General features: G+C 51.7%; 1 protein-coding gene across 3 annotated transcripts in view; it reads left to right on the top strand.

Annotated features, from left to right (window-relative positions):
* The window catches only part of CABP1 (calcium binding protein 1), a 58,429-nt gene extending 38,641 nt beyond the window's left edge, over positions 1-19,788 (top strand). For 2 of the 3 annotated variants that reach the window (XM_082354500.1, XM_082354498.1), the window contains exons 2-7: positions 10,462-10,638; positions 13,502-13,532; positions 13,764-13,907; positions 15,667-15,776; positions 15,999-16,146; positions 19,339-19,788. In XM_082354500.1, the coding sequence (XP_082210626.1) occupies positions 10,462-10,638; positions 13,502-13,532; positions 13,764-13,907; positions 15,667-15,776; positions 15,999-16,146; positions 19,339-19,364 (636 nt within the window). In that variant the 3' untranslated portion in view covers positions 19,365-19,788. The remainder of the gene's footprint in view (positions 1-10,461; positions 10,639-13,501; positions 13,533-13,763; positions 13,908-15,666; positions 15,777-15,998; positions 16,147-19,338) is intronic. The other variant, XM_082354499.1, reaches the window with a different exon arrangement.
* Positions 19,789-20,248: the final 460 nt, after the last annotated feature.

Genomic DNA, 20,248 nt, shown 5'->3' with positions numbered 1-20,248 from the left:
GAACTGGAAGGTCCCATCAAATATTTACTACCTCCCTCTGGAAGCTCTTGCCCCTGGAGCTTCAGGCTTTCTCTTTAAAGCTGGGCACATCCCGTCTGGCCTTCTTGCTGATGGCTCTAAGGCATCTGCTCCAGCAACAGCAACAGCAACAAAACCCGGCCTGGGACTTTGTGTCAGAGTCTCCAGTCTCCTGCAGGAATTAGGCTTTCCCTCCCTTCTCTTTGCATTGAGATTTCTGTCCTTAGAGACAGGGTCAGGACAAAGAGAAGGGAAATGAGGTTCTGAATATAGAAACTTTCAGATAGGATCTGCTTTGGGCAAAATATAGCCCTGGGGAAGTATATTTTTCATGTCTCCCAAGTTCCTTTTTTTTTTTTTTTTTTTAACCTTCAGTGAATCGTTTGACCTCAGTAAGCCTATGTTTCTTCATCTGCAAAATAGGGATAATCATAGTATCTCAATGGATTTTCGGGGGAAATTAAAGGGGTTATGGAGATATGCACAGAGCTTGGCCCAGAGCAAGGGTCTATGGATGTTAGTTATTATTATTGTTGTTTTTGTTGATTAACTACCAAGGACTGTGTCAGAACTTCTTTCCATTTGTAATATAGTCAGGGAGGGCCAGGGGCCAAAGTGACACTGAAGGTACCAAGGTGGACTCCTTCATTAGGGGTAACAGGAATTAGGGTTCTTCCAGTGACCTCACAGAGCATCCTTACTGCCTGCAGGGAGACGGTGTGGTTTTGAGGCTAAGGCATGGGACGGTGGCTTAGGAGACAGAGCTGCAGGTTCCAGTCCCAGCAATGTTACTTCCTATTGCTGTGACCTTGGGCCTGTTATTTTCTCTCTCTGGTCTGAGTTTCTTCGTCCAGAAATAAGATTGACAAAAAACTACCTTGCAGAGCTCTTATGAGGGTTATACAAAATTAAGGATGTCAAATGGGCTGGCTCAGAGTGAGTGCTGGAAAAGGGCACAGGCTTCATTAATACTATTATTAATAGAGTAATTGTCAGAACGAGGGCCTGCGTCAGGTAGTTTGAAAGCTGTCTCTGAGCCAAGTGAGGAAGGCCATTAAAAGAAGGAGCTGAGGGACTTCCCTGGTGGCGCAGTGGTTAAGAATCCACCTGCCAATGCAGGGGACACGGGTTTGAGCCCTGGTCCAGGAAGATCCCACATGCTGTGGAGCAACTAAGCCCGTGCGCCACAACTACTGAGCCCGCATGCCACGACTACTGAAGCCCGCGTGCCTAGAGCCCGTGCTCCGCAACAAAGAGAGGCCACCGCAATGAGAAGCCTGCGCACCGCAACGAAGAGTAGCCCCCGCTCGCTGCAACTAGGGAAAGCCCGCGAGCAGCAATGAAGACCCAATGCAGCCAAAATAAATAAATTAAATAAATTAAAAAAAAAAAAGGAGCTGAATGACAAAGGACCTCCTCTAGTACCCTCTTTGTGGCCAGCTAAGGACAAGCCACCCAGCTGCCTAGAGAGAAGATGTGGTATCAGAAATTAACTCAGAATAGGCATGACTTGGGGGCAACTCTTGGCACTGGGTCTTGGAAAACTATTTTAAGAATAGTCTTTCTGTTCCTTACCCTAAGTTTGGGAAGAAGCACCTCTTGTAGACAAGGCAAAGAGGAAAAAAACCCATAGCTCCGTCCCATCCTTCCCCTTTCTTTCACTATAGAGACATCTCTTCTGATTTGAGTAGGCTAGCCCAATTCCCAAACTGCTTTGTACGTAAGAGGATCAAGGTATTTAATGCGTGAATGAATGAATCTCCAGCCTCTGGACTTCAGTTTCTTGGTTCCTATAGCTTAGATGAGGGAGAGGAACCATACAGTTCGGATCCTAATGGATTCAAGTGCACTAGGCCTGTGTGCCTAGAATGATGGCTTGTGTATATTACTTACTCCTGTCCAGCCAAGTCACTCCCTACTGCTCTCTGAGAGGGCTGGGAGTCCCTGTGGCCTTTCTCTGGGTCCTGGGGAAGGGGAAGAGAAGGTCAGTTTGTGGTTGAGATCAATCATAGATGATAGGAATCACTTGGTGCCAGTTCGTAGGTTTTGCAAAAGCAACATTGGCACTTTCAACCTCTGTCTAGAGCCCAGTAAACAACGGACAAAGTATCTTCTCATTATCTTATCTTCATAGCAACCTGTGAAACTTAGCATTATCTTGCCCCATTTTAGAGATGAGGAAACAGGCTCAAGAAAGGGGAAGTGGCTTGTCCAAGGGTCACAGTGTAAGTAAATGGCAGGACTGTGATGTGGTGGGTCTGTCTCCAAACAACCTGCCAGTGCCACACCATGCTGGCCGGTGGAAAGTCACAGAAGCGTGTTTCCTATTTGTCAGAAGCATCCACAAAGCACTTCTCAGGTTACGACCCAGCTTTCCCCAAGTGTCTTAACACTGGGCTGCCATCCAAGTTCAAATGCTGGTGCCAGGACTGATCAGGGCCCAAAGCCAGCCTCCCTCCTAATCAGGAATAATCAGCAATGGGTTTATCCTTCTCATCCCTCTGATCCTATTATTCCATTCCAGAACTTTAAGTGTGGCTTCTGGAGGCCCAGGGGCTGCTGCCACAGTGCATAGGGATGGGGAGGCGGGGCCATGGGATGTGCTTTACTCCTTAGGGAAGCCCCCACCATTCAGCCCTCTGTGAAATTTTCTGCCAAAGGTCAAGCCATCTGCCTCCTCAAGATCAGTAGTTACTCCCGTCACACAGAACCACCACACACCCCATCTGTTCAACCTAAAATAGATTAAGCAAGCTCTGGGTTGGAATCCCGAATCCCTGGCTGCCCTTAAGCCTCAAGCTGGTGTCAGCACCCTCTTCGCTAAAGAAGGATGGGATTTCTTCCAAGTGCATGGACTTTTCCACAAGGGCCTGGTTTTGCTGTCTCCTGTCTCCTTGTCTCTAAGGACAGAGGCATATCCCAAGGTCGACAAATGGGTGCTGTGCTCTGGACTGGCCTGCGGGGGGCAGGAGTCACCAGGTCTGAGCCTGTGGGTGCCCTGCTGAGTGAATGGAGGCCCTGCTGGGCCCTTTAGGACTAACGTCGCCACCGGGCAGGGGAAGGGGCACCTTCTATGTGCCTGGAACTGTGCCAAGCCCTTTGCATGTATTATCTCATTAACTCCTCACAAGAGTCCTATGAAGGAAGGGTTATTAGAGTATCCACTTTATAAATACAGAAACTGAGGCTCAGAAAGATTAAGAAGTCCTCAAGGTCACATGGTTGGTAGGCAGGTCGGCAAGATTTGAACGCAGGTCTGTCTGACTCTGTATGCTGAGCTCTTTACCTCTAGATCAGTGGTTCTCAACACTGGCTGCAGGTTAGGATCACCTGGAGTATTAAACAACAGCAGCGTCCGGGGCTCACCTACACCTACTCCATCAGCATCTCTGGGGACGGTCCCTAGTGATTCTAGTCTGCAGCCAGCATTCAGACCCCCTGCTTCACACTGTGCTGCCTTTTCATGTATACACCCATTTAGTTCATATGAATTGGATTTGTACCTGGAGCCTAACTCATCTCCCCTCTGGGGTCCGCGGTGAGACCTAGCTTTTCAAAAGAGTCTGCAGATGGTCAGTGTTCTACATTTTGTCTACAAGTCTTTCCTGCTCCCTCTATACTAAGTCAGACCCCTGTCTCACATTCTCAGAGTGTTTGTGTTTCTCCTTCAGAGCATTTACCTGAACTGAGATTAAGTATGTTGATAGCCCTTTAATATCTCCTGCCCGCCTGCCAGAATGTGAGCTCCCTGAAAGCAGGGACCGTGTATATCTTGTTCCCACAACTTTCGCAGAGCCGAGCACGTGGGACAAATGATACTTCCTTCTTCCGTTTTAATAATTCCTTATCCAGTACCTGTCCTGTGCCACGCGCTTTCCCCACACGCACCTTATCACCAGGCGAGGGCACTGAGGGCCGCCATGTGAGCACTCAGGAGCCGCGGAGCCAGGACTCAACCCCAGACCTCCAGATCCTTCGCATCCATCTGAGTCCGTTTCTCTTCCCACGACCCTGCCTTCACGCTCTGTTTCCGAGGAACAGGTCTTTGAAGAAGGCATTTTTGTTGGCTCTTCCCATACCAGCTCCCCGGCAGCACCTTCACCCCCTTTCCTGCCCTTTAAGTGTAGCAGCGCCCCCCCAGCCCCCCCCAGGCTCCTCCTTCTGTCCTCAGGGGGTGCTCACCAGGCTGCTGAGCGACTCCCCCCGATTAAACCATTCCATCGTCGGCAGCAGCACGGTCCTCACAAGCTATCCAGGGACCTCCCTCCCCTGCTCCCTGGGAGCTGGCCTGTGGCACCTTCTGGGCCGCGTCCCCACCCGTCTTCCCCTAACGGGAGCTCTGACCAGCCACCCAAAACTGGACAAAAACTCCTGCGAGAGGAGCCTCTCTGGACCGGAACTCTTTCAGCCGTGCGTGTAAAGGGTTTTGCCTCAGGGCCTGGGAAGAGCGCGGCTTCCCAGCCTATCTCTGGTGCCCCCTGCTGGGAAAAGCCGGGTGCAGGGAAGCGGGGACGCTTCCTCTCCTGGGTCATCTGGCTGGGGCTGTAGGTCACAGAGGTGACATCTGAGGCTTGAGATGAATTCACGTCAAAGCTGGAAGCTGGAGGGACGAGGACGTGCCAGTTACCTAAAAAGTTTCATTCATGGGACCTTCAAGACCGCTTTGCAAAGGGCGGCCTCTCTGCACCCCCAAGGAAACCGGTGAAAGATCCTCTATGGGGATCAGGCAGAGGATTAGGAGGTCTGTCGCCCTCGCTCGCTCACGCCCGCCCGCCGTGCCAGCACTGCCTCCATCAGGGCCGGCTCTTGATTTCCCTTGGGTCGGAGAGACCACGCACAGTGAAGGGAGAGGAAGGAGCTGCGTCGGCTCAGCTGTGCTTCCAGCCCTGGAGCCTCAGCCCATTTCCGTGAGGAGGCAAGTGTGAAAAACGGAGCGTGATGGAGAGTCGTCACAAGATCTCCCAGGGCCTCACTGGAGCTGCCTGCTCTCAATCCAGCTGCGATGGCCGGGGGCGATTAAGATGCGTGTTTGTCCCTGAGCCCGCGTGTGTGTGTGTGTGTGTGTGTGTGTGTGAATGCACACATAAGGTTGGAAGCTGGGAGGCATCCTGGCTTTGGGGGCCCAAACTAGCCTGCTTCCCCTTCTGGGTCTGCTGGCCTAATTCCCAGCTGCAGCTGCCATTCTGGGCTCCCCTCCCCGAGGCAATCTCCCTGCAGATTTGACAGCAGGAGAGGAGGGGCCGAGGGAAGGGGAATGGACCGGGGAGAGGACTCAGCTGTAATCTGATGTAGATGATCCGGCAGCCTTCTCCAGCTCGGCTGCCCTTTGCCATCAGCTCTCCGGGCGATTTCCTCTATGCCTGCACTCTCCCCTCCTTCCTTCATCTCCTTAAGAAAGTGTCCAGAAAGTTAAACCCACACACATGAACACACACACAATCTACCAAAAAAAAAAAAAAAAAAAAATCTGGGAGCAGGAGCAGGCAGACAAGTGAGAGAGCACGCGCGCAAGAGAGAGGACTCAGATCGGTCTTGGAGGAAGAACGGCGCAGGCAGAGGGAGGCTAGGGTTGGTGGGGACCCAGGCTAAGGTCTCTTAGCCCCCAGGAGCCTCCTCCATGGACCCGGGGATCCTGAGAGGGGCTGCCTCAGCTTAGGATGGGCAACTGTGTCAAGTCTCCCCTGAGAAATCTCTCAAGGAAGGTATGTTTCTGGAGTTCCTAAGACCTGGGGCGGGGGATTGGGGCATCTTGCCCTCTGCCCCAGAAGTTGGGAGCAGAGAGGGTGGGCATCTGAAGCTTGCTACCCTTCCCCTGGGTTCTGTCTAGAGCTGCTTCCCTGTTTCTACCTCCAGATTCCCTCCTATCACAGTTTTCTATGTCCCAGGCTCTGAGCTGAAGTTGGGACTTAAAGCTGCATGGGGCGTTGTGTTTGGGAATTTGTGCAAGATTTAGGAAAGAAACCACGTAGCTCCATGAAAAGCGTGGATCTTTAGGATGTGAGTGGACAGACCCCCGTGGAGCCAACAGGATCAGAAGAGGGTTGAGCTGGGCTTTGACCCTGCTGCTGCTGGTTCCTTCCCGGCAGTAGGATGGGGGCTCATTCATCTCCTTTGAGGGTCTCTGAGCCTCTCTGGTGGTCTCTAAGCCTTCAGAGTTGTGGGTTTTGAAGTAGATCGCCTTGCTCCTGAGAGGAACCAAGCCAGGTGTCCCCTTCTACCCTTGATAATTCTTGAGTCAGGTCAGAGACTCACAGCTAGGACCAGACTGGTTTGGGGCCCCAGGGTTGTTTCCATCGAGAAATAGAGTGTACAGCAAAGGCGTCTGTAAGTTGCTTACTGTAGTGGATGTATTGCTTATACACCACGATAGTATCTTTTTGCAAGAATCCTTTTTGGAAAGCAAATAATCACCTCCAAAGCATCTTTCCTGCAAGCCTGGGCTTACATCTGTAGGGTCTTGCTTTAAGTGGGCTCTGCCTGTATTTCTAGCCCTCTGTAGTCAGGCCGTAGAAGAAACTCATAGATATTACTTAAAGGAAGAAGTAATGTGAGGGATGCTTTCTTCCAAATTATTTTATTTACCAGATGAGGAACTTGATTGCCATTCAGGTTAAGTAACTTACCCAAGGTCTCAGGTTAGCTAATGGCTCCTCTACCCCCAACCCCATCCTACCTCCTCTGTTAGTTTGACAGCCTCTCAATTTAGGACATTTCAGGCTTTTCTGCTCATCATCTTCCTCATTTAGCTAAGCTGCTCACATCAAATTCTTTTTAATCTTCACTGTTCCTTGGATCCTTCTGAGGGTTGACTGTTTCTTCTGTGCACACACCCCCCAATCATCTGTCATCTTAAAGGAGAGTCTTTTGCATCAGAGGTGGCCTCCACACTGTTGCAGAAAAGCAGAAACGGATCTGAATTAGTTTAGAGGACCACAGGGCGAAGGCCCTTTCCCTGGGTTCTGTCCAGAGTTTAAAGAGGTGAACTCAAGAACAAGTATTGTCCTTCTGTCCTACCCAACCCATCTTCCCTTATACAGCAGAGTACTTAAGAGTCAGACTTCTCGGGTCTCCTCTTTCTAGCCATGTGACCTTGGATAAGTTACTTGACCCCTCTGGGTTGCAGTTCCTTTGTCCATCACGTGGAAATACTAACATCTACCTCCAAAGGTGATTTTGGAGGCTAAAGAAAGAGCTGGGAACGCTGCCTGGAATATAGTACTCAGTAAATGTTAGCTAGTGTTATTAGCATCATAATCATAATTTTTCCACTCTGGGTTTTCTGAGAAGGGGGATGGAAGTAAAAAGGGAAATAGGAGAGGTTTTGAGTCCATGGAATAGGGCAAAAGATCATAAAACATATTGCATTCAATTTCATGGTTTTTTTTGTAATAGTAATCATTGCTTCTTCCTGAGTATCTGAAAGAGCTCCAACACCTGTTATCTCATTTGCTCTTTTCCACCAAGTAGTTCTCTTGGCTATTTTCTAAAGAAAGGAGCTGGACTCAGAGATAAGAGCATTCCTAAGATCCCACAGCCAACCAGAAGCAGAGCTGAGATGTAAACCCTGGTCTGTGTAAATCCAGAGCTGGTATTTTTTTTTTTTTGAATTTTATTTATTTATTTTTTTATACAGCAGGTTCTTATTAGTTATCTATTTTATACATATTAGTGTATATATGTCAATCCCAATCTGGTATTTTGTTTTTATTTTTGCCTCTGTGAGAGGCTGCCTCTCTCTTTTTCCTGCTGTCAGAGATGTTATTCATAGATTCGCGAACCTGACCTTACAGGTCATCTTAGTCCAAATTCCCACTCACTGGGCAATGCTCTCGCCCACCTCACCAAGTGCTTCCTCACTCAACTTCTCCTTGAATACCTTCAGTGAGAGGGAGCACGCGCTTGGCGAGCTTGTGCTGTTAGAGAGCTGTTAGGTCATGAGTCGTGCCAGCCCCTCCTGTTACCCTGCCACACTCAGGAGACGTACCCTCAGTGCCAGGAAACATTGTCAGCCTGTGGGCCGCTGCCCACTTGGCTTCCTAAGTAGTAGCTGGGAATTGGTAATGGAAAGAGGAGGCCTCCTCCAGGCTCTGAGCAGGGCAGGACTGGGCTGTCAGGTACCATCACTGGCCAGGGAAGAACAGAAGCGCCCCGGGGCAACTTGGTGCCAGGCAGGGTTAAGATCAAGAGATGCAGTGGAAATTTCCCAGCCATCACTGGTTCCTCCCTCGTGGGAGCAAATGTTTCTCTGTCCTTCTCACTTCTTTCCTGATTGGCAAATATTCTCCCACTTCTTCTGCAGCCAGAAGTAAATGCCTTCTGGCATCCAGCATCTCTTAAGTTGCATCATCATCATCACTGTCATCATCGTTGTCATCATCATTGTCATCACCATGGCAACGCCACATAGTCAGCTCTTACGATGCTCTAGGCACCGTGCAATAGCCCATTTACCTCTCACAGAATCCTGTGAGTTGCCCTGATCACACCCATTGGACAGAGAAGGAAACCAGAGCGCAGAGAGGTCAAGTGACCTGCCGAAGGTCACAAAGCAAGCAAGTGGCGAGCCAGAATTTGTCCCCAAGACTGTTTGAGTCCAAAGCCAGTTATATTTAAGCTCCTCTCGGAATTCTGTGCTGCCTGCTGCCTCCTTCTGGGTGTGCTCATCCAAGCCAAGTGAGTGAGAATCAACCAGAAACGAAAAGGCTGATTCTCTACAAACATCTCCTGAGATTGTTTCCTGGGGTTAAGCCACGGTCGACTCCTGGGCTCCCTCTGTCAGGAAGGTCTCTCTGGTCCTGCCCCGGCTCTAGCCAGGTCCCCGAAGCCTATGTGAGTGTGGCCGAGGCTCTGAACCTCTCCTGGTCATCAAACCAGAATGGACCCTGGTCATGTCTGACACCCCTCAAGTTCTAAGATTACCTAGAGTGACCCTTTTTTGCACTCACTGGACTCAGGCCTTGGACTGAGGTCCTGCACCTCGGGTCTGAGTTGCTGCTTTCCCTTTGAGGAGCCAGAATATTGCTCCTTCGTCTCTAGGCCTGGAAGAGGCTTAGGAAGTTGTAAGAGAGTCTAGACTATAGCTCCACAGTGTGGGGCTCCGGGGAGGAGGAGCTCGAGGACAGGGTGAGATGGGGGAGTTTGCTCTGCTTGTCCGCCTAGGAGGACAGGCTACCTGTTAGGTCGTGGGATCGTCTCCTGGGCGTGGCCTTCCTTGAGCTGGAGGAAACTGTCAGAAAGCGGGTGCAGCAGGACGGACGGGCAGGGCATGCAGCTCTGGGGTTCTTGGACAAAGACAGCCCTCTAAGTTTCCACCACTCTCTCTTTCCTTGGAAGGTTTGGCTCCAAATCCCCACGCTGGGGGGGAGGCATCAAGCTCAGGGCCAAAGGCAGACTGCCCTGACCTGGATTCTGGGGGGGAGGCTGGGGTAGAAGAGAATATTGTGTCTGGATGCCGCTGTTGCCCTAAGGGGACGGTCTGTGGGCAGTGTTGACTTTTTATAGCTGCATGGGAAACATCAGGGAAGAGGGTGGGCTGGCCGTGACCTGGGAGCACAGCTATATTCGGCCAGCAGAGAGGGCCTCTGCCTCAGTCTCTAGAGGTCCTGCAGGCTGGGCTGGGCAGGGAGCCAGTGAAGGCGGGAGGGACGAGGAGAATTGCTGGTGGTAGAGAGCGTCTAGTCTCGAGGCCACACAGTAGGTGGAATCTGACCCACAGATGTGCTTTGTTTAGCCCACCTGGTGCTTTAAATCAGAAGATCTGGCAACACCGGGCTGGAGTTACGTAATGCTGTCCCTTCAAAGGGGACACACAGCATCCATTTTGCCCCAGGCCCCGCCTCTCACACCTGCCTGCTTCATTTCTATTCACTGTGGCCCCTGTGTCTGCAACCTCCGGTCTCGCAGACCAGCTGAGCCTGCTCTTTGTGTCACCAGTTCTGATGGTCCTCACTGCCTTCCAGTGGGTTCCCGTGGGGGTAGGGTCAGAGGTCAGTCGGGGAGCTTAGCCCAGGGAATTGCGCTGGGACGTTGGGAGCGTCTTGGGAAAGGACATTATTCCCTGAATGAACAGAAGCCTCCCTCTGCCTGCTTCTCTCTCTGAGCTTCTGCATGCACACGAGTGTGTGTGGTTCTGTGTACGTGTGTGTGTGTGTGTGTGTGTGTGTGTGTGTGCGCGCACACATGGGCCACACAGAGGGTATCAGACCCAGCTCTCCCTGGAGCATCCGTTTTGGCCAAGGATCGGGGACTCCACCTGTTGGACCAGTTTGATGCCTGCCCCAGAGCATCCTGAGGGCTCTCTGCACCCTGCTGTTTGCCTCGCAAGGTCTGCTCTTGAGAAGGACCCCTTCTAGGACCAGGAGCCAGGCTGGGGCCAGGAGGACCCAGCTGGGCAGGGAGGTGATGCCCTGCCTCTCTTTTGTATCTGCTTGGTGCTGGCTGAAGATGCGCCAGGAGGAGACCAGCTACACGGTGGTGCAGACGAGTGAGGAGGGGCTGGCGGCCAGCGGCGAGCTCCCCGGACCGCTCCTGATGCTGGCCCAGAACTGCGCCGTCATGCAGAACCTGCTGGGGCCGGCCTGCATTTTCCTGCGTAAGGGCTTCGCGGAGAACAGGGAGCCTGTACGTAAGTTGGCCCCGGTGGAGCCGCGCTCGACTTGGCTTCACAGGGCGTGAGGAAGGAGGTGCTGGGAAGAAGAGGGGGCTCTGTACTCAGCAGTGCGTGTCCCCCAACGGATACACCTCAAACCCGCAACTTGTGAATCTGACCCCCAAAGTTTCCCACTGATGGCTGCAAAGCCCTGGTGAGTCCACATCCACCAGCAAGAAATAATAGCAGCTAATATTGCTTGGGTGTTTTTTTTGGATTTTTTTTTTTTTGAGCACTTACTATGCGCCAGGCACTGTGCTAAGTGCGTTGGCTCATCACCTCCCTTAAGCCTCAGAGCAACTCCAAGAGGTAGGTACCATTATCCTCCCCATTTTATGGATGAGGAAACTGAATTGGAGAGGTAACATGCTCAAGGTAACAGCTGGTGGGTGATAGAAGTGGGATTCATATTCAGTACTGAATACGCAGCACCATCCAGTAGAACTTTCTGTGGAAACACTGTCCAGTCTGTGCTGCCCTCCCTCTACAGTAGCCACTAGCCACATGTGGCCACCGAGCCCTTGAAATGTGGCTAGTGCAACTGAGGAAGTGAATTATTAATTTTCTTTGATTCCAATTCCAATTTAAATAGTCACATGTGGCCACTGCTTTGGACAGCCTCCCATGGGTATCTGAACAGTCACAGAGAGGAGGGTATTAATAGTGATGTTACATGTTCAAACATCAGTAGGTTTAAATGCCACCTGTTAAACACTTTGCACATCTTGCCTCACAGATGCTCACAAAGGCCGTGTAAGGTGAGTACTGGTATTAACCCATTTTACAGATGAGGAGACTGTGGCGCACACAGTTGAAGGGACCTGCCCAAGGTCCTACATCTAGGAAGCAGCAGATCTGGGCTTTGCCCTTGAGTCCATCTGACTCTAGAGGCCAAGCTCGTCCCTCGACTGCTTAAGTTGAGGAGTGAGGGGTGTGGTGGGCTCCATTCCCACCTGACCCCCCAAATCGGTGCTCATCTTTTCTCTGCCCCATCGGTGGGAATCCCCGGCTCTACTACACATCCTCCCACCGCTCTGCCCTGGGGAGTGTATGATTCAGGGACCAGCCAGCAGGACTCAGTTGGACCAGCTCCGGCCACGGGCACACTGCCAAGGGGTACCCAGCTTTTTTGCTCCCCGACTCTGGGTTTATAAGAAGTATGGTGGGGGCTGCAGAGCTGGGTCCTGGAGATGTGAGAGGCTACTTGAGGCCTGCAGGGTGGGAAAGGTTGTGTCACTTGTCCCAGTGAGCATACTCTGCACGTGTGAGTGCACGCATATAGTCGCTGACACTTTCACTTACTAGGGGTACCGGGCATTGTAAAAGACATTCTTTTTGGTCACCCAAGATCCCAGTCTGACTAGGAGCAGCTAGTGGGTGATAGAGGTAGGATTACGTAGGTGTTAGAGGGAGCGACAACCCCTCCCTGTGCACAGTGACAGGTTTTTTAAGTGGAAGTCCTTACAATCATTTCACAGAAACAGACACCGTCAGGTGAATCCTACCTTCAGCTAGAAATGCCGCTAGCAGGACCTGGTAGCCTGCAGCCTACTTGTTCCAGGCGCACGTACACTCTCAGCAGTGTCCTGCCACGTACGGCCACTTCTGAGAGCCGGGTCCTTCCTGCGCAGCTGGTGGTCCCACAAAATGTTGCTCAGCAGCCCCTTTCTAGAAGATTCTCAGATTTTCCAGCACTGGGGTCCCTTGCCCTGGGGCTAGGTTGGAGCAGGTGGGCAGCGGCCTCTCACCCGCCCTGGCCCTGTTGGCTAGAACAGCCTGTGTGCACAGCTGAGATGCCTCACGCTCGCTGTGGCACGCTCGCTGTGGCACACCCGTGTGTTTGTGATCGTGATCGGTGTACCCACACTTGGTGTGCACTTCCTCAGGGCAGACACACCCTGCCCCGTGTTCTCCCTGCCCAAAGGCAGAGAGCTGTGACATATGGAGAGGATGAGCCCCGTGGACCAGTTTTGGAGCCTGCTAAGCATGTCCATCTGGGCACCGCATCTATTTCATGCCAGTCTGTCTCCCTCCTGGGCAGGCCTGGGGCGACTGGCACCTCACCAGCCGGAGCCTGCCCCCTGCTTCCTCTGGGCCTGCTCTTTGGAGACTTCTCTGCCATCCGTTCAGATGCCTCGCCCCAGGGCTTCCTTGACTCCCCAAGGAGACCTGGGCACTGTTTGAGGCTGCAGACGTGTGCTTTGGACCCTGGCAGCCGCCAGAGGCACTGGCAGCCCCCAGGGTCCTATGCTGTGTCCTGTGACAGGGCGAGGTATAGGATGGGGGTCCAACTGGAGAAGGTGGGGCGGTGCCCAGGAAGCAGGGCACGCCCTCATCCTGCCTCCACTCCCTCGGCTCTTCCTCCTCCTCCTGTTCCTCCCTCTTGGGTGCCTGTCTGGGCCCCCACTTCCCCCCCCAGCCCCTCGCTTCTCCCATTGCTTTGCAGGCCTCTTCTCCCTTGCTCTTCCTGGTTTCTTTGGGTAGAGCCCTCTTCCTTCTGTTGTGACCTCCCGCTAACCCTGTTTTATTTACAGGTTTTGGCCTCCAGACCAGCTCTGTTCGCTGACACATTCTTGTGTCTGGAATAAGGGGCTGGGGGCCCAGAGGTTCTGTACCCAGGCTGGAGAGGGCTCCTAGCTCCCTGGGCATCTCCCATGTCTGTGGGACGGGTGGGGCTGCATCCTTTCCCCTCCAGGACATGGTCCAGGCACGCCTCCGCTGCTGCCCCATCACCTCCCGCCCAGTGCCTGCTGCCACTGGGACGGCCCTCAGCTGGGCATTGTATGACTTCTGGGCCCCTTGCAGCTGCTAATAGGACATGTTCTTTTGTTTCAGGACAGATCACTGCGGCCAGAGGAGATTGAAGGTAAGAACTGGCCCCTTAGGGGAGAGGGTTGCTCAGCCATCCAGAAGGATGAGGAGAGGGAGGTGGGTGGGAAGAGAGGCAGAGATATCTAGGCCTCCTGCAAACGGGGCCTGGTGCAGAGCCGGGCCTCCTCTGTGGAGCCAGGCGTGGGAGGAATGCAAGAGTCAGCAGGCCCTCGGGCTGCCTCTGCCCCAGAGACTCTACCCTCCCCCCCTTCCTTCTCTTCCCCAGAGCTCCGGGAGGCCTTCAGAGAGTTTGACAAAGACAAGGACGGCTACATCAACTGCCGGGACCTGGGCAACTGCATGCGCACCATGGGCTACATGCCCACCGAGATGGAGCTTATCGAGCTGTCTCAGCAGATCAACATGAACCGTGAGTCCCTCCACCGGGTACCTCCTTTCCTCCCCGGCCTCGCCCTTGCTGTCCTCTGCCTGGGTTCAAGTTCTCGGCCCACCTCTTCCCAGCTCTGTGACCTGGGGCAAACCACTCACTCTCTCTGTGCGTCGATTTCCTCACCTGTAAAATGAGGGGTGGAATAGAGGGAGTAGAGCACAGGAAGTCAATTGGGGGTATGTTTATTTCTTTATTACTTTTTCTTGGTTTATTTATTCATTTATTTTTATTTTTGGTAACAGCTTTATTGAGATATAATTCATAGACCATACAACTGACTCACTTAAAGCATGCACTTCAGTGGCTTCTAGTATATTTAAAATTGTGCAACCATCACCACAATCAATTTCAGAATATTTTCATGGCCCCCAAAAGAAACCCTGTATCACTTTGCCATTACCCCCAAGTCCCTCCCCAGCCCTAGGCAACCACTAATCTACTTTCTGTCTAAGCAGATTTGCCTATTATGGAAGTTTCTTTTTTATTTTTATTGAAGTATGCTTGATTTACAATATTGTATTAGTTTGAGGTGTACAACATAGTGATTCAAAATTTTTATATAGTATACTCTATTTAAAGTTATTATAAAATATTGGCTCTATTCCCTGTGCTGTATACTATATCCTTGTGGCTTATTTATTTTATACATAGTAGTTGACATCTCTTAATCCCCTGCCCCTATCTCACCCCTCCTCCCACTTCCCTCTCCCCACTGGTGACCACTAGTTTGTTTCTGTATCTGTGAGTCTGTTTTTTTTTGGACGTATTTAAAAGAGCCAAATACCTGGCACACAGTAAGAGGTGAACAGAGGATGCCATTATTATGTTTTTCTCTGTCTTCATTTTCATTTTCCCAGGAGCAGACCGGGAGACAGGGGTTTGAGTGCGGTAGTTTACTCCATAGGGGCAGGACGGCATCGGTAGAGGGTAGCGAGATGAGAGGGCGAAGACAAGGAGCCAAGGCAGGAGGCGCTGGAGCAGCTGCCACTGTGGGTGATGGAGTCTAGTTCTGCCGGGAGCTCGGGAAGCTGGTGTAGCAGGCCCACCTCGGAGTTGTCCCCGGCCCTTACCTCTCGGGCTGGGTATTTATCCCCCAAACTCAGTCACTGGCTCAAAGTGCTGTGAGCAGGCCCCAGGGGGCAGGTCCCCTGTATTTCTCCCCACTGAGGGCCGGTTGGAAGGTGAGTTCTATTTGCACAATGAGGGAAAGGCAGGGGCAGGTGGGCCAGGTGCCCATGGCTTCTGCTTCTTTCTCTGCTTTTCTGCATATGTGTCTCTGTCTCTCCTTCTCTGAAATTCTTTGCCTGTCTCTGTGACCTAATATTTCTTTCTCCCCTCCATATCTACCCCTGTCAACTTCCTGACTTGTTCATTTAGTCAACCTCCAGCCACTCCCCTGAGCCATTCTGTGACAACCCCCCGTCCATGGTCACCTCTCTGTCCTCATTTGGCCTTTGCTTTTATACCCTGGGCCTGGAGCTGGGCAGGTCAAGGAGGGTTGGCAGTTCCCTCGGTTGCCTAGTTGGAGATGGGCAGCGGTTAAATTTTTATTTTTTAAAATATTTATTTATTTATTTATTGGCCGCACCACGCGGCATGCGGGATCTTAGTTCCCCGACCAGGGATCGAACCCGTGACCCCTGCAGTGGATGTGCAGAGTCTTAACCACTGGACTTCCAGGGAAGTCCCAGATGGGCAGTGGTTAGATGGATGATCCAGCCTGTTTCTCTGTCCCCAGTGGGTGGCCATGTGGATTTTGATGACTTTGTGGAGCTAATGGGACCTAAACTCCTGGCGGAGACAGCAGATATGATTGGAGTAAAGGAACTGCGAGATGCCTTCCGAGAGGTGAGTGATGGGCAGTGGACAGGCAGGGGCAGGGAGCTTGTTAGAATTCCAACCCGGGATGGAAACGTGAGCTCTGGATCCCAGACCAGGGGAAGGAGCTTGGACAGAGAAGGGATCCGGGGAAGGCGAGACAGTGGTGCTGGAGAAGGGGCTCAACCTCGGGATCTGTTTCCAACAGTCTCCATGTTGTAGCTACTCCTCCCTCCTTCCTGCCCTCTCTAGTTTGACACCAATGGTGATGGGGAGATAAGTACCAGTGAGTTACGAGAGGCCATGAGGAAACTCCTGGGTCATCAGGTGGGACACCGAGACATAGAGGAAATTATCCGAGATGTGGACCTCAATGGGGATGGACGAGTGGACTTTGAAGGTAGGTGGAAGTGGTCTTGAGAGTGGAAGAGAAACCAGGGCAGTAGTGGGCATCCATAGAGCCCTCCACGTGTGTATCCATGATGCAATCATCAGTGCACTCCAACTTTCCATCCCCCTACCCTTCCATCCTGCCACCCCTCTAATCTGCCTTCCATCCCTACACTCATCCATCCATCCAACCATCTGTCCATTTTCCATATCTATCTCTCCATCTTTTCATCCATCTATCTCTTTATCTGTCCAGGTGCCTATTTATAAATTGTTTTATAATTGGTGCCCACTCACCCATGTCTAAACAATTATCCATAGAACCATTTATCTATGGCCTTATCTATCCATCCATGCACCTATTCATTCTTCTCTACATTCACCCATGCATTCATCCATGCATTCATCTGCCCATGTACCTCTCTCCATCTATCCATGCATCTCTACCTCTCAACATTCATTCATACATTTGTATATCTCTACTCATCTGCCTATATTTCTACCCATACTTCCACTGATCTGTCCATCAGTTTGTACAGTCATTTTCCCATCTCTATCCATGTACTCATCCATCCATCCATCCCTGTGTCCATCTGCCCCCATCCATCTCTCTCCATCTATCTGTCCACCTACTCCTGCATCCATCCATGTAGGTATTTTCTGAATACCACATTCCTCAACCTGACACTCAGGCCCCCTAAAATCTCTCCACGGCTCACCTCTCTGGCCACAGCTCCTACCATTCCTTCACTCACACTCCACCTTAAAGCCATAGGTGGTCCATGAACCTCCTAAGCTCTCATTTGAATATGTTGTTCTTTTTGTCAGGATGCCTTTTGTCCTATTCTTCGCTGGGCCTAAATTCTATTCATCCTTCAAGACCCAGCAGTGGGGCCACTCCCTCCAACACTGCTTTCCTCATTCCCCAGATTGAACTTCCTCTTTTCTAGGCTTTCACAGCACCTCAGGCTCACCCTCATTCTTCACACTGACCCCTAAATGCTAGTTATATCTCTGCTTGACTCTGAACTTTTGGAGAAGAGGAACCCCACTTTCTTTATCTCTGTCATTCCCACAGAACTCAGTACCGGACACATAATGAATGCTCAGTAAAAGTGTTTTTAAAATAACCAATAATAATCATAATAGTGATCATCTATAACTGTACACTTATTGTATACCAGTCACTGTACTAAGTAGCTTTACACATATTATCTCATTTAATTTTCATGATGACTCTAGGGACTGCACATTATTACCTCATGTTATAGATGAGGAAACTGAGGCTCAGAGAAGTAATATAACTTGCTAACTGGTAAGAGGCAGAGCCGGGTCATAAACTCAGGCCTGGAATCTCAACCACTACATACATTACACTGTACATGACACCGTCCGAGGCACCGTGGGATACAGAAAAAAACCCAAACAGCAAACCATTGATTCTGCACTCCAGGAATGTGCATTCTGAGCAGAAAGGCAAGATAAACATGAGCAAGACTGTGAATATGTCCAGAACACAAAGGCTGGGAGGCCTTTTCTGGGGAGTAGCTGGTCTTCAAGGTCAAAGAGAGTGTGGCAATGGAGAGAAGGCTTTGCTACCATGAGAGCTGAACATTTCAGGTCACCCCATGTCCAGGTAGTGACTCCCACAGATGCCAGCTCTTCCCTGAAAGCCCAGCATCCCCCATTCATTCTACCAGCATGTGTTGTACACCTAGTGTGTGCTGAGACCTGATCCCTGCCTTGAGAAGCCCAAGACCAGCAAGGAAAGCCGAAGCCAGCAGTATAGTGCATGCTGTTTGAGGGAAGTACAGCAGGCTGTGGAGCACAATGGGGGCACCTTTGCCAAGCTGGGAGGGGGGATTAGGGAAGACTTCCTGGAGGAGGCTATAAGTAAGTAGAGCCCTAAGAGATGAGTAGGAGCCAGCAGGTGAAAAAGAAGGAAGAGATATTTACCCAAAGGAATTGAAAACTTATATCTACACAAAAAACCGATTTGTTGTTTATAGTAGCTTTACTCATAATTGCCAAAACTTGGAAGCAACCAAGACGTCCTTCAGTAGGTGAATGGATAAATTAACTATGGTATATCCAGACAATGGAATATTGTACAGCGTTAAAAAGAAATGAGCTATCAAGTGATGAAAAGACATGGAAGAACCTTAAATGCATAGTAAGTGAAAGCAGCCAGTCTGAAAAGGCTATATACTTTGTGATTCCAACGATATGACATTCTGGAAAAGACAAAACTGTGGAGACGGTGAAAAGATCAGTGGTTGCCAGGGGTTGTGAGGAGAGGGAGGGATGAAGACGGGGAACACAGAGAATTTTTAGGGCAATAAAACTATTCTGTATGATAGTACAATAGGGATACATGTCATTATACATTTGTCCAAACCCACAGAATGTCCAACACCAAGGATGAATCCTAATGTAACCGTGGACTTGGGGTGATAATGACGTGTCAGCGTAGCTTTATTGACTGTAACCAACGTCCTCCTCTGCTGGAGGATGTTGACGATGGAGGAGACCGTGCGTGTGTATGGCAGGCAGGGAGCGTATGGGAAATCTGTACTTTCTGCTCAGTTTTGCTATGAACCTAAAGCTGGTCTAAAAAGTGAAGTCTAGTTAAAGGAGAAGGGAGCAGGGATAGGCCGCAGGAACGCTGCGAGGTGAGCGGGAGGGGCGAGGGTTGGTCGCCCCTGAGGCGCTGACAGGGAGCTCTGTGGAGTCAGAGCTTAGCGGTTGGAGGTGAGTGGTGACAGGTGAGGCTGGAGATGTCAGCTAGGGCCGGGACAGGGAGGCCCTGGGGTCGTGTCAGCATCCAGCACGTTAGCCAGTGGGGACCATGAGAGGTTTGAGAGGGGTCAGATATGCAGATAGAAAGCTCCTGCTAGCTGCTGTGTAGAAGGTGGATTGGAAGATGCTCGATGCGGGAAATTCTCTGGCCGTCCAGTGGTTAGGATTCCGCGCTCCCACTGCAGGGGGCGCGGTTGGATCCCTGGTGGGGGAACTAAGATCCCGCATGCCGTGTGGCGCGGGCAAAAAAAAAAAGAAGATGCTGGGTGGACGTTGGGGACCAGCATCGGTCAGGGGCCGTGGCAATAGACACGGGGCCGCCGATCCGAGGGAGGTTTGGAGGCAGCGTCCTGGGCCCTGACTGCTGCTTTCTCCGCACCCCCTCCTGTGCACCCCACCGCAGAGTTTGTCCGGATGATGTCCCGCTGAGGCCGCCAGGGCCCCTCCAGGACTGCCAAGCTCCACGGGCGGGGAGAAGAGGAGCCGGAGCTCGCCTCATCCCGCCGCCGCCGCCGCCGCCGCCCAGAGCCCGGGACGTACTGGCGGATGGGGCCTGCCTGCACCCCGGGGAGGTGCCCACCCCGGACCCCCGCCCCTCCGCACTGTGAAAGACTCACAACTCCTGCAACTGGAAAGGGGGCGCCCGCCGACCAGGAGGCCACCGCGCCAGGCCGGCGGAAGTCAGGCCGGGCGCCGAGTGCCATAGACCCAGCCGCTGCTGGCTGGGGGCGCCCCACACAGCATGTCTGCCCCCCGGGGCAGAGCCTCTCGCCGCCCTCCTTAGCTCTGTGCCCGTCCCCCCTTCGCCTCAGCCCTGTTATCTCAGAACCAATAAAAATATTTCCAAGAGAAAGGCAGCCGTTGGGCGGGGGTTGGGGGGGGGGGTCTTTGCTTCTCCAGCCTGGTTGGATGACACACGCGTTTCCTGAGTACCAGCTGCGCGCCCAGAACTGGGTGAACCTCCCTGCACTCGTCTTGTACTGAGTTCCCATTAGGCACCCAGCCTCTTCCACCTTTAACTGAAAGGGAGACTGGGGCATATAGTGATGTAGCTGGATTTGCCGCTACCCCAAACAAAGTCAAGTTCTGTAAGGAAAGGAGACTGGATATTGGTTGGGTAAGCATTTAGCAGGGTCTGCCTCATTTCCTGCCTCCCTGGAGCTTTCACACTGGTCGAGATAATCACATCCATATGTGATTGCAAATTGTGATCCTGCTTTTAAGGAAAAATGCAGGGACCTTTGGTGGGGTAGGATAAGGAGGCCTGGACTACTCTCTGGGGAGATCAGGAGAGGCTTTCCTGAGGAAGTGAT

The sequence above is a fragment of the Balaenoptera borealis genome, assembly GCF_965194805.1.
Source record: "Balaenoptera borealis genome assembly, chromosome: 14".
NCBI lineage: Eukaryota > Metazoa > Chordata > Mammalia > Artiodactyla > Balaenopteridae > Balaenoptera > Balaenoptera borealis.
The sequence above is the reverse complement of the archived record's forward strand: the minus strand, read 5'-3'. Positions and strand labels throughout refer to the sequence as shown.